General features: G+C 42.3%; 1 protein-coding gene across 4 annotated transcripts in view; it reads right to left on the bottom strand.

Annotated features, from left to right (window-relative positions):
* gsk3ba (glycogen synthase kinase 3 beta, genome duplicate a) overlaps positions 1 to 13,863 on the bottom strand; it is a 31,896-nt gene that overhangs the window by 13,878 nt on the left and 4,155 nt on the right. For all 4 annotated transcript variants that reach the window (XM_069713673.1, XM_069713675.1, XM_069713677.1 and 1 more), the window contains exons 3-4: positions 8,575 to 8,768; positions 248 to 331 (exon numbers count right to left, since the gene is read on the bottom strand). In XM_069713673.1, the coding sequence (XP_069569774.1) occupies positions 248 to 331; positions 8,575 to 8,768 (278 nt within the window). The remainder of the gene's footprint in view (positions 1 to 247; positions 332 to 8,574; positions 8,769 to 13,863) is intronic.

The raw sequence follows: 13,863 nt of genomic DNA, 5'->3' as shown, positions 1-13,863 counted from the left end.
TCTGGTGCTCAGCTGGTGATGTGGCCCGATTATCAAGAACAGTTGGTCATAGCTATCTTACAAAATTAAAGGTGAAGGGACACGTCTTACAGCTCCCCAATCCACCTTTCTTTTTAGTTGAGTAACGTTCTCATGAAAGACCCAAACCCTGCCTTAACTCACAGCAGTATCTGGTTGTGTATGATGAAGTGTGCTCCCTCAGACCAGCAGATAAAGACGGAGGAGAAGCTTGTTCAGCCAAACTGACCTTGTCTCCGCTGGAGTAGAAGAAGTAGCGCAGGCGGACGATGTTGCAGTGGTCCAACTTCCTCATGATCTGCAGCTCACGGTTCTTAACAAGACAAAAACAAGAAAGACACATTACATATAGGCTTTACACATGTCTCTAAAAGGATGTCTGTGGGCCTGCAGGGGACCTTGAAAGGTTTCCATTGGACGTGCAGTACGCTGAGGAACAGTTAATTTTCAGTCTGATTTACATGACAAGAAGTCCATAGTGTTAAATGTATCAGTATAGCAGCGTTCGAGCACTGTGGCCGTACCAAACGGTGCTTAAAAAAACAACAACAACACATGCCATTCGTCATCTGGCTCAACAATAATCTCATTGACAACCACATCACTGTCACAAGCCAATGTGTCATTTCATCAGGAATCAGGATTTAAGAAAATTGGATGTGGTAGCAGCAAAAAAAGAAAAATGACATTCTTGCCTTTGTGGAGGAATAAATCCCACGACCTAAAACATGACACAAATATGTACTGTGTGGCATGTTTCCTGTTCCTGTTACAAACACCAACGCCAATAGAAAATGGCACCTGGAAAGCAGAAAACAGCAACACGCAGTTCTGAGAAAACAGATGCCAAAATAAATGTGTTAAAGTAAAGATTATCTTGGGGGCTGTAGTGTGATGAGCCAAAGGCTTTTTCAGGACCACAGGAACAAAATGCAAGCACTGAACCCGGGCAGAGCACTCCATCTATATTCATATAGTGTGTCCATGCAGAAAAGAAAATGGTTGTGCATATGGACTTTCTAAAGGGTGGGCACGAACTCCAGCATTACATAAAGCTTTAACAGCTCTATTACAGTTCATATTTTCTCCCATTCTTCATTTTCCCTCCCTCCCTCCCTCCTCTATATCACGATGCTTTGTGGCGACTGGATCTAAAGTGCTTGTGTAACATTGAGAGAATGTGGACTCCAATGTAGAAAAAGAAATGGAGGCTGGTCAGAACACAGAGAACAGAAAGAAAGCTTAATACAGAGAAGGAGTGAAAATCAGTGAGTGGCGGAGCAGTGGAGTCATTACATAATAATCTGACGTTTGTTTTAGAAGTCATGTGCAGTTTGAATGGAGCATGCAGCCCGTCTGAGTGCACCGACACGCATATTAATTGTTTTAATTTGAACTTTATTAGATGCTCATATTTTAGTTGCGATGTGGGATTTACATAAAATGACCACACGTATGGGTGTAAATGGACCACCAGCTACTTATCAGTATATTATGCTGGCAAACATATTAAGGTTTTTTGCTATTTGATAGAGCTCAGTGGGTTCTGTGAACAAAATGGTAATCCTGAAATCAACTTCTGTAGTACAGGTTATAAATAATAAATATAACCAGGGTGTATTCAGTTTATCGTCTCTTTGTCAAACGTCAAGTGTACATTTCCACTGATGACGTAATCATACAGCAGATCAGTAGATTAGCTTGCTGACTTGTTACCTGGTTAACAGAATGCTGACATATAAACAATAAATAAGCAAACAGGAAGTTATGTCTCGCTAACAAATAAGCATGCAAACTGGAGAACACATGCTGCGGTTTTTTTGGGAGGAAAATGTTGGTGAGGCTTTTGCATAATGTGTAATTAACTGGCTGACCACAGAGCAGGAAATACCTTGTTGCACTGTCTGATCTTGTGGTAAGATCAGAGGCCTCATTTATAAAACAGTGCGTTGTTAAATGGCGTGCCAAAAAAAAAAAAAAAAATCAGATCGTGTTCATGCACACCTGCACACAAGGTTCCCTTTATGAATGACAAACCAACTGGAAATGTGCTTACGTAAAACAGCCTCAAATTCTGCCTCAACATGCTCAAATTCAACCATAAATGGTGGATGCAAAGCACCCCATTAATGTGGAGGCATATGAAATTAGCCACGCTGTTCAGTGGGTGTATCGGCAACAGTGGAGGATTGTTGAAAGGGAGTAAAAGTTCCCGGGACTTTGGGTTGACATGCGTCTTTAAAAGTTCAGAGGATAATTTATTGAATGTGAAAAAAAAAAAAAGTTTATTGTGCTTTTATTTTTGTGATATTTCCTGGTTGTACAGTGATGAACACTTAAAGCCGACACAAGTCATCCAGTATCTGAGCAAATTAAATAGACAGGAAGTGGAAAACACAAATCACAAGTTCACGCCAAAGAGGTTCAAAATCACTGCTTTTGTTGTTTTAATCATGAAGAAAGGCAGCAACCATTTTCATATTTAATTTATCTGTTATTATTATTATATTTTTGTATTGATAAATTGAAATATATCCTTTAAAATAATTCATTGTCAACTGTTTGGATAACTCAAGAAACATTTGCCAAACCCTCCAAAGTTCCAGCCTCTAAGCTGTAAGAATTTGCTGCTTTGATTTGGACTGATATTTGAAGACATCTTCTTCACATGTAGGAAACTGTAATCGGTATTTTTCATCATAATCACAATGAAGAGAAAAAAAAATCAGATTAATTGATAATGAAATGAATAATGATTTACAGGCCTGAGACAATAATCCATTTAAATTTCTTGAGCTGCTTCGTATCTTCTGTTCAGTCTAAAACTGGCAAAGCTATGTACTTAATTCATTAATCATTAATAATTCATCTTTAAAGAATAACAAAACTAGTAAATATTCAAATTTGATAAATTGGAACAAGCGAATCTTTGGTATTTTGCACAAATTTTTTTTTAATTTAGATTACTGGATTATCTAAATGTTGTTTGAGCTATATATAAATGTGTCTGCTGGATGAGCCAACAAGTTCACTGTCTGAGTGTGGTTGATGAAATAGTGAAAGACTGCTAGCTGTCTGTCTGAATGGGTGACTAATGACATCCCCCGTTATTTGGGTCAGGACCACGCTGGCTGGCAGAGCGAGATATGCTGCTGTCCTTCACTTTATGGGGATTTAAAACCCCGTCATTTATTTATTAACAGAGCAGAGAGAGCTGTCTGTCCACTACACAAGACTCCATCATCTCAGCACCAGCAGCACAGCACAGCATCTTGTAGCTCAATAGCCTGCTATAGACAATCCCTTCCACCCAATTCATTTCCAGGGAGATGCACGTGGTGCTCACAGTCCTCCTTCTGCTTTTTCACCACTTCCACAGCTACGACCACGTCGCCTTCACACAACCCCCCACATCATGAAGTGACATCATTACACGTGGGTCAGAGACCAGCCATCGAACCATCACGCACCGCAGGCAACGCCCTCGTCTTCTTGCTCTCGAGTGTTTGAGGGTGTGTCCGTCTCTGTGTGCGTCTCTGTGTGTGCCGTTATGTGGAAGAGAGACGGTGCCATATGGAGGAGGAGCAGACCGGCTGTTGAGTAAAGCCCTGCCCAGCTCCCGTTATACTGCAGTCCTTCCTGCTGACCTGCCATCCTACAGTGTGTCGGCAGCCCGGCCGGCAGAGACACGTCGAGACAGACACCAGACAAATGCCTTGATTGCAGCCTGCTTAAAGTGCTGCACCTGAGCACTTCATACTGCTGATGAATACTGGCAGGCAGAACCACATCCAGTTTCCAAAAAGATTAAGGGCACACAGCAATAGCACAAAACATACACAAACACACGCCCCGTTTCACTGTTCTGCTTCGGTAAAAGCTTATGGATGACACTGAACGTAAACAAGAAACAACTTTTATAGTCTATACAAAATGTATTTGTAGGGGTTCCTCTGTCATAAGTCCTCATTAGTCCAACAACTCATTGATTTTGTGAGATTTCACCATTTTTATCCAGTAGAGAACAGGGCTTCATTCTATCTTCCCTACCAACAGTTATGTAAACAAAATAAGTGCATCCCACGTAAGTGGTCGACTTTTTCATCATATTTGCACAAGCAATCATTTGATCCTCTTTGAAACAGTGCCTGTAGGGCTTTTAGACCAACGGCTGTGGATGCCTGAGTCTGGAAAGGGATTTAAAAAGATCTGTAAAAATTCAACTGTAAAGAAAATCACTGAAAAGTGATGTTAATTTAAAATGACTGTCAAATTCAGCCCACAAAACTAAACTAAGTCACCAAGAACCACCAAGTTTCAGCAAAAGGATCTGCTGGTAACTCTCGCAGCTGTTGTGTCAAAGTGCATGAGTCTACAATCAGAAAGAGATTGCATAAATTTGATCTGCATGAGAGGTGTGCCAGAAAATAACCTTTCCAAAAAGAACATCAGAGCAAAACTGCCGTTTGCCAATTAGCATGCAGGCAAAGACCAGGCCTTTCAGAGTAATGTGCTCTTCACAGATGGATCAAAGATACAGTTGGTTGCCTGTAGTAACAGTAGACATGTTTGGTGCAACTTTTCAGACGAACCTCATACCAACTGTAAAGCACAGTGGTGGAAGTGTTGTGGTTTGGGGTTGCTTCGCTGCCTCACGGACCGGCCAGCTCACAGTCGTTGATTCAACTATGAATTCTGCATCATATCAAAGAATGCTTGAGGCCATCGGTCCAAAAGTTGATGTTGAACCAGGAGTGGACCTTTCAACAAGCATGATCCTAAGCACACAAGCAAATTCAAAGTAATGGCTAAAAAAAAGAAAAGATATGGAGGGCTATGGGATGACCTAAAAGCCCAGATTTGAATCCCATGGAAATGTTGTTAGGGGATTTGAATAGGCAGTGCACACAAAAAAACCTTCCAACATCTTGCAACTGAAGCAGTTGTGCTTGGAAGAGTGGTCCAAATTTTCAGCAAGATGATGTCAGAAACTGGAAGACAACTATGCAAACAACTGCAAGAGGATGCAATATCAGCTTCTGTCCTTACTTTTTCTGCAGAATAATATTACATATGTTGATATTTTTCTTGATTAAAAGATTTCATTTTCCTTGTGGTGACATTCAAGTAGAGGTATCTGTAGGCACCGTTTCAAAGAGGGTCAAATGTTTGCTTGTCCTAATATGTCTAACAGGCCAACAATTTCCAAGAAATAAACTTATTTAGACGGTTTATGGTCAGTCTTAAACCGGCTAGAGATGTAAATCAATAAAAACAATTTTTTTTAAAAAGAGGTCATAAATTGGTGGTTTAATTTATTTTAAAAAAAATCCCAAAACAATTGAGCACTGTAATTTATAACAAATGTTAATCTAATACCAGTAAATATCTATTTTCACAGTTATAGCTACAGATTAATAAACATTTGATCTCCAGTGACTCTTTGCAGCAGTAAGGCGGAGTTTGTGAGACCGACTCAAAATAACCTTCAACTTCTGTTTTCACCCAGTTCAACAGATCAGTGATGTGGTTTGAAATGATTTTCGAAAACGAGAGAAGTCTATGGCACCGAGGGATGAGACTGATAAGGCATTGGCTATACAGACGATGATTGGGATAAATTGTGTTGTTTGTTTTATTCTTTAATGGATATTTTTGACGATGAGAAAAATCCTACGTTTTTCTAGCGATGTTGTGTAAGAGAAGCTGCCACCAGACGTGCTCTCACTCCGTGTCCGAGTGAGTGCTGTTTCTAATGCGAGCATCCATTTTCCAATTGGCGGATATGTGATCCCTCAGATGGGAAGGGAGAAGGACCTATCCCATAATGCACCACAGGCAGACTGGAAGCCCAGATTCATCAGCTACACCCTAAAGCAGAGCCTATTCGCACGATTGCCCTGTTGAGTGTGAGTGTGTGTGTGTGTGTGTGTGTGTGTGTGTGTGTGTGTGTGTCAGTGAGAGAAAATAAAGCATTCGCACATGTTGAACTGCATGGTTTAGTCAATCCGGGCTCACTTCACAGAGGAGTACTAAATCAGACAGAAAAAAAGTGTGGAGAGAAAAGGCTTTAGAAGAGGAGGACGGAGGGGAAAACACAACGCAGGTGTTTTGGTTTGTGTTTGTGTGGAACGAGGTGAGCACTCTTGATGGCGCGTGCTTGACAGTCATTTTTCATGTGAAGAGTCTTAGCTTCATTTTTCCTAACGAGCACTTCACAAGGTGTGGCGGGGGGGGGGGGGGGGGGCCGAAGCACTGGTAAAGAGAAGTAGACGGAAGCGCAGCGGCGGGGGAGCTTCTAACCACGAAGAGGAAACCAAACAATAAATCCGTGTGATCTTCAGTCGACCACCGAGCGGTTTCAAAGATGCAACCTGCTACAGTGTCACGGTAACCGCAGGCTAACAGGAAGAGCAGGATATGACTTCATCGCGGCCTGCACGCAGTCACACGTGTGTGTGTGTGTGTGTGTGTGTGTGTGTGTGTGTGTGTGTGTGTGTGTGTGTGTGTGTGTGTGTGTGTGTGTGTGTGTGTGTGTGTGTGTGTGTGTGTTTCCCCAAGAAGCAGTGTGAATTTGGTGGCAGATGGTCGAACCCCAGCCCACTAAGTGACGTCATTTACCTTGTCTGGTTTCTGGTAGCTGACACATTCTGAAAAACTGTGTTGAACCTCCAAAAGGTTAAATCCAGGGCACCGAGCTGCTCAAGTATTCAGCTGAACCAGTTGTGTGAAAGCGCTGCAGGAGCACCGACCGGACTAAACTTCAGCAACTCTCAGGGGAACTCGAGCTGCAGGTTTGGAGTCTTTGAGACAACAGTGAACGCCATGAAACATAAACGATGTAAAATAATGAGTTAAAGGGGAGTAGCGCTGTCTTGTTTGTTTAAACCGAGGTAAACCATTGACAGACTTATTGCACATTAGAGGCCTGATTTAATTATTTCATTTTAGGACTGACCCGTATACCTCAAAAGATCAAAGCTTTAACTGCCCTGGTAATCGACATCCAAATCAGTCTCCAAATATAAATCTTTTTTAGAGAAACGTGATCAATATAACGTATGCATGACCACAAAAATCACAAACAGCCCACAAAATAATTCATTATGCATAAACATTATTATCATTCTCAGAAGGACACTTCATCTAAATTTGTTTTGTTTCCTTCAGTCACCTCAAAAGGTTTTTGTGATTGTCTTCAAAATTTTATATTGTCCTGAATTCAATGGTAATTGCTGTATTTAAACAGAGTAGCTCATGAAATGACTGTAATAAAAAAAAGTGTTTTTACCAACGCCTACGTTTGCCAAGTTATAATGTAGTGTGTAAGCCCAAAATGTCAGACTTAATTTTAACACTTGTCCCAATTCAATAACATGTTTGAACCTTCATCCAGTTTCGAGTAAGCCCAATCATGTGATTAAAATACTGTGCAGCCTCATTTTTAAAGACCATAAAACTTAATGAGAATGTAAAACAGCTGCGCTGCAGGCTTTGCCGTCTCAGGACAAGCAGCAGGGACAGGAGTTCTTCAACTATCCCCATTTTGCTTGTCGAATGCATATCGTATTCCGATTCCAGAAACCCAGATAAGTCCTTAAGCTCGCCAAAATAAAACAAGATCCTGTTGCATGCAAACCTCTTATCCAGGTTCGTGAATGTTTTTTGGTAATGAAAGAGTTCATTATATACTTGGTCAATTAAATGGGAGAACGCATCAAAATGTTGACCCATTAAAATCTTTATTAGAGTTCAAGGATGCTGGTTTTTCAACAGGTAGAGATCAAGTCAGGTCAACAGCTGCAGTCAAATTAATATCATTAACATGCAGCAGTCACCGAGTGGGATATTAGTGTTTCTCATATATACGGGAAGACACATGACCATAATTCTTCGTGCTGTGTCGAAGCATCATATCCCCCGTATGATCAAAACCAGCATGAGCCTCATGACTGGAATACTTGTGTCCATACTTAGGCCTCCGACCGAGGAAGCAGATATAACGTAGTCCCTGCGAAGGAACAACAAGTCATCAGTCAAATCTATTCAAAGCACAAGAGGAGGATTCCAGCAGAGCTTTACTTGGAAAGAAACACGATGTTTCAAAGGTGGCAACTGAACTGAAGCCGACAGATGTCCGAGTATTAATGGGTTCAAGTTTGTTTGTGTGAGACAAGACGCACACATCACCCACCTCCCCCCAACCTCCCCCCCCACCCACCCCCACACACACACACCAACCACACACCACACGCCACACACCACACACCAACCACACAAGGGAATGTGTTGAATGCAAAACACAAGAAGTTTTCCCTTTGTTTTCTCTTGTTTCTCAGCTTCTCCGATCTCCCTGTTCGTGTGAATGATCTTTCCATTCACGTCTCTGTCACAGTTACTCACTCACATTCAACAATGCGACAACTTCGGTCAAATTGTTAAAAAAAAAAAAAAAAAAAGGAAAGAGAATGACTTGCTGCTTTTTTTCTGTAATTCGTTTCTTGCTTTTTGTTGACAGGTGAGAGTTGTGCGAGTAGACGTGTAAGCAGGATTTACCTTAAACCTCTTGTCTTGCAGGACCTTCTTGATGGCCACCATCTCTCCGGAGTCGCAGAGTTTAGCTTGGTAGACGACGCCAAAAGAGCCGTTGCCGATGACCTTAGTGTCGGTGTAGCTCACCTCCTGTGGCCGGTCGGGGCCTTGGCCCGGAGTGGCCACAACTGTTGTTACCTTGCTGCCATCTTTATCCCCTACAGAGAGAGCCATGGAGATAAGACACATCAGAACAGAGTGGTGATATGCACAAATTGCACACTGTAAATCAAGCAGTAGTGTTTACAGGTACGGGAGAGAAAACGAGCATCAGAGAGGACATGACACAAAGTTAAATTCTGTTGATTATATTTTCTGTTAATCATTTAGTCTCTAAAACGTCCAGAGGAAAAACCAGATCAGCCATTGTGCCCGTCTATCAATGCATTCAAACCCACAAGGAGAGTAGGTGTAAAAGAAACAAGCTTTAAACCACCTATATTCAAACATGACACTAAAAAAAAAAAAAAACTGGCTGGTGTATTGTGAATCCACTCGGGTGATATTCTGATTGATTGGTTTGTAGATGTGGGTCGTGAACGCAGCCACATGGTGAGAATTTGATCCTGAACTTTCTACCGTTGTCTGAATTTTGCCGCAGGCTGGATTTGGTCATCAAACTTCAAATTGGCCATCAATGCACATGTCTCGATCTATGTCCACCATTGTGGACTGACAAGCAAAGATTTTTACCACGTTTCTCTCATATCTGACAACTTCTGTCTCAAGTCAGATTTCCATCCAAACTTAAAACACATTTTATCCGAATTATCAAAAGAAAAAAGTCTAATTTATGCGTCTACTGTTATGTGAATATCAGGAGTTGGTTCATCGAGCAGTAGGTGGCCATTGTCCCACTGCAGGAAAAAGAGATCGTAACGACGTAATTAAAAGAATGCCAGTCAAAACAAAGGTCAACACATTACGAGGGATTGTGATGGAAAGCTTGATGACAGAACAACACCGGACGATGGAAATGGAGCGTTTTCAACAACTGATAATGCAGCTTTGTGCTGTGAGCGGAAGCGTCAGTGAAATTCACGTCTGAGTTATCATTTATTTACTGAATCCGTTTTGATTCCAATGAGTTGCATTTACCTTTCATCCATACATCGACTTTTCTACCTCCCTCAGGAGTAAAACCTTTTTGAGATATTTCAATGCTTGTGTAAATGGGCTTTTAAAGGGAGTGAAGCGGGTTCTCTCCCTCCGCCTCTCCACAGCAGTGTCAGGGTTTAAAGTCCACATTAGCTGGCAGTATGACGGACGACCCGGCAGGAGTGTGCGTGTCACATGGCACAAATGCACACAGCCTCTATCTACAATCTCCGAAGGGCTCTGAAATTAACCCCAAAACCTCCACACACACATCGTATACGACAAGTCCTGCGACATCATCTTCCTGAAGCCCAGATTATAACGGCATCCCTCTTTCACACGAACTTCAGCAGAAGAGCCAAAACGAACGTCTAATTTGAGGTTCCTTTCTGAGATCGTAGCTCACAACGTGCACAAAATCATGTTGATGGATGGATTAGAGCTGCTTAATAACCTCGGCTGCTCCAGATCGTGGTGTTATTTAGCAGAAAACCTGAGTAACACGCGGCGGTGGCAGGCCACCTCCACGTGGAGGACACTGGCAGGCCAGTGCTTCGTCTACGTGACGGGTCGATGTGGCCGTGTCATGCTGACTTCTGGCAAACTACCACACGTCTGCATGCGTATTTTAAATGAACAAACCTTGCATGGCTTGAATTATATTGAAAGCCAGGAAATCAATGTTTGCCTTGAGACTAAGAGTGTGGAGGTTTACTGGTCCTATTTATTTTCATACTCAGTGGCTGCATGGCCTTATTTTCCAGCAGGATTATCGGTTTTGACACTAAAAGAGTTTCCACCATCCGGTGTCCATGAAATAATCATTTTATACATGTGTGGAACGTTTTTCCATTAACGTGCGTGTTTACAGTTTCTTTTGCTGCCGTGTGACCAGTGACGAGCTCAGCTACTGACGATGTCATTCCAAGTATCAGAGTGGGGAAACGGTGGGACAAAACAGGTGAGCTCTGAGAAACTGACAGACCAACGCTGCAAAGAAAAAATGAAGATGGATTCTGTAACGACAGAAATAATCTTTCCAGGAACGTACGTGTGTGTGTGTGTGTGTGTGTGTGTGTGTGTGTGTGTGTGTGTGTGTGTGTGTGTGTGTGTGTGTGTGTGTGTGTGTGTGTGTGTGTGTGTGTGTGTGTGTGTGTGTGTGTGTGTGTGTGTGTGTGTGTGTGAGAGAGAGAGAGAGAGAGAGAGAGAGAGAGAGAGAAAGACAAAGAGAAAGAGAATAATATGACTGCCTACATATTCCAGCAGGGCCATTTCTATGACGCCTCTGCACTTCCTCAAACCGTGAGAAAAGTCTGTGCGTGCATGCTCTCTCTCACACACACACACACACACACACACAAGCTATCATACTGTATTGAAAATGGCAAATTTTTTCCTTTTGCATTCTGCAGATGTGACTGGACGCCTCGATGGAGAATGACCTTTCACGTGTAAAATCCTTCTCTTCGCCCGTCATGCAGATTTCCCTCCATTTTATGCTTGTAGTAAGTGGTCGCAATCAATCAAGGATCAACTTGTTTTGAAAGTTCACTTCTTTTCTTGGCGGAAGCATCTTTTAAGTCGAGTAAATTATGCCCGAGTGACCAATTAGAATATTACGTACATCGCTTGCGTATGGAAAATGCTCCTTAAAATCATAATGCGACATGGATGACATTCACAGCGATCAAAGAAACCGGTAAAAGCACAAAAACCTTGCAAAATGCGCTAGTAGTGTCGCCATGGTTACTTGGTTAAATCACCCTGCCAGGAGAATACAACTAATGTAACAAATGACAGATCGCAAATCATTACCGTATATGTGCTGTATTAACTACATGCTTTCAGCTGCAGGCAGCAATCGGTAATTCAGGTCAGCAGACTAGATCAGGCCACAACTGAATATGGCCAACGTGTGCACACAATGGGGGCAAATCAACATGAGTGTTGAGCAGCTACAGGATACACGTGCCGATATATCATTCAAAGTTACCAGCTTTGTCCCCGATACAACATTTATAGTGGGAATATTTTTCTACTAACGACATGAGCAGACCCACAAACAGATACGGTGCTTTGACTACGTTTTTAATGGGCTCAACTACACTGAGGGTTAAAAAAGAAATTGCTTGCCCAACAGCAATACTTTGACCCTGGATTACTCGTGAGAAAAGACAAAATATTCTTGGCCGTGATGGACAATAACGTTTTCGTGATTCGGATTCTGAAATGTGTGTGTGCACTTCAATGTCACACACACAGCGTGGGAACCTTCAAGGTTGAGTCTCGCAGATATCTGCCTTGCTGCCGAGTCTTTTCATGACCTCGCACATTTTAAAAACACCTACAGGCTGAATTTTTTTTTTTCCTATCATCACAATTCTTCTCTACATTCATCAGCTTGGATTTTACATGGAATTTGCTGTTTAAAAAAATAAATAAATTTGGTTTTAGATATGATTTCACAAACTCAAACTCCTTCTGACAATTATATCTTTTAATGCATCTGTTAATACACTGACATTCTGGCATGTATATATTCCAACTGCTCAACATGAACGTCCAAATCAAGCCCAAGTCACAAAATTATGTTACTGTAGAGTCGTTCCTTGAAATAACACTGGACTCTGAAATGTGCAGTGGTAATCTGGTTATCATGGTAATATTAGTTATGCATTTATTGCGGGGGTGAAGGTACATTTTCACACCATTAATATCACACCAATACAAGTGCCAGTCACATAATGTGAACCTGCCAAACTGTCCATAAGTTTGTCGACCTGAAATTTGGCAAACATTCAAGCAATGACTTCCTTCTATGCTGCATTTATCAGCTGTGTGGCCATTGTAGTCGAACCATGTCTCACACATTGCAAACTGAGGCACTGATGATATATTATAATTGAGTTAAAACAGGGTCATTACGCTGAACATGTTTGGTCTCAAAATTCAAAATGCTCGGAATATAATTTAAATGGATTTCAGCTGTTGAATGCAGATCAAAATGACATTCATTAATAAAATATGAGATCTTTTTTCAACCCTTTATTCATGCAGGGAGCTTCACCTAAAGGCAACCTCTCATTTACAGGAAAACCTTGACTCACACCTAAAACCTGAGCAGCTCCACTGGACCAGATGAGCTACGGGCGTTGCTCATAGGCACTACAATGGTGTTGATGAAGGATGAGTCAGTGCTGCTTCTTCACTTTGCCACCACCCAGATTTTTAGCCTGCTCGTCCGGGGAAGCTCACTTTTCTAACCTTCAGGTCACCGCTGCCCAATCAGTTAAGACACCTGGACTCAAGCTAAAGACGCACACGTTTTACAGGTACGCGCAATCGTGCAAAGTGCAAAGGGCTCCTCGGCTGTTGTAAAGCCGATGAGATAATTCACGACATTACTGGAACATCCAGTCGCAGGAATGCGAGCGCTCGCACAGCAAAGCAGCTCGGAGATGGAGAGCTCTCGACCAGACACAACGAAGGTGCGGAGATTTTAGATATCAGTGTTGTGCAGCCCGCTGAGCAACGGCCACCCAGTCCTGCAGCGACGCTGACGACACCCGACACACCGAGCACGCATTGATCATCCTCATATTTCTCTTTCCCTCAAAAACTCAGCTCTCTTTTAAATCCTGGTGGTGGTTCTTGTCTTGTCTCTAAGCCCTGTCGTTTCATTTGTGAATCAAAGAGTATAATTAGTTGATTTTGTTCCCATCATCATTTGCAAAATGTGAGAGAGGGAACGAAAAGGAAAAGGAGGGCGAGAAAGCTGCAGCTTTGAAATGCTAAACAAGCCGCTCATTGTTCTTGGCCAGCTGCCTCACCCCCCAAAAAACAAAACCTAAGAGTGCTCATGTGGGTGTATGAATGCATGGGTGTGTGTGTGTGTGTGTGTGTGTGTGTGTGTGTGTGTGTGTGTGTGTGTGTGTGTGTGTGTGTGTGTGTGTGTGTGTGTGTGTGTGTGTGTGTGTGTGTGTGTGTGTGTGTAGGAGGGGTAAGCATTCTCTCCTGGATCCTACACATCAGCTACAGCTGCTCAGGATCATCAGCCAAGTTAAAAGTGTGTGTGTGTGTGTGTGTGTGTGTGTGTGTGTGTGTGTGTGTGTGTGTGTGTGTGTGTGTGTGTGTGTGTGTGTGTGTGTGTGTGTG

This window comes from Brachyistius frenatus, unplaced genomic scaffold (assembly GCF_029030835.1).
Source record: "Brachyistius frenatus isolate BFR_SWC_R1_liver_20210118 unplaced genomic scaffold, ASM2903083v1 Contig_120, whole genome shotgun sequence".
Classification (NCBI taxonomy): domain Eukaryota; kingdom Metazoa; phylum Chordata; class Actinopteri; family Embiotocidae; genus Brachyistius; species Brachyistius frenatus.
Note: the sequence above shows the minus strand (reverse complement) of the source record. Positions and strands in the feature narration are given on the sequence as shown.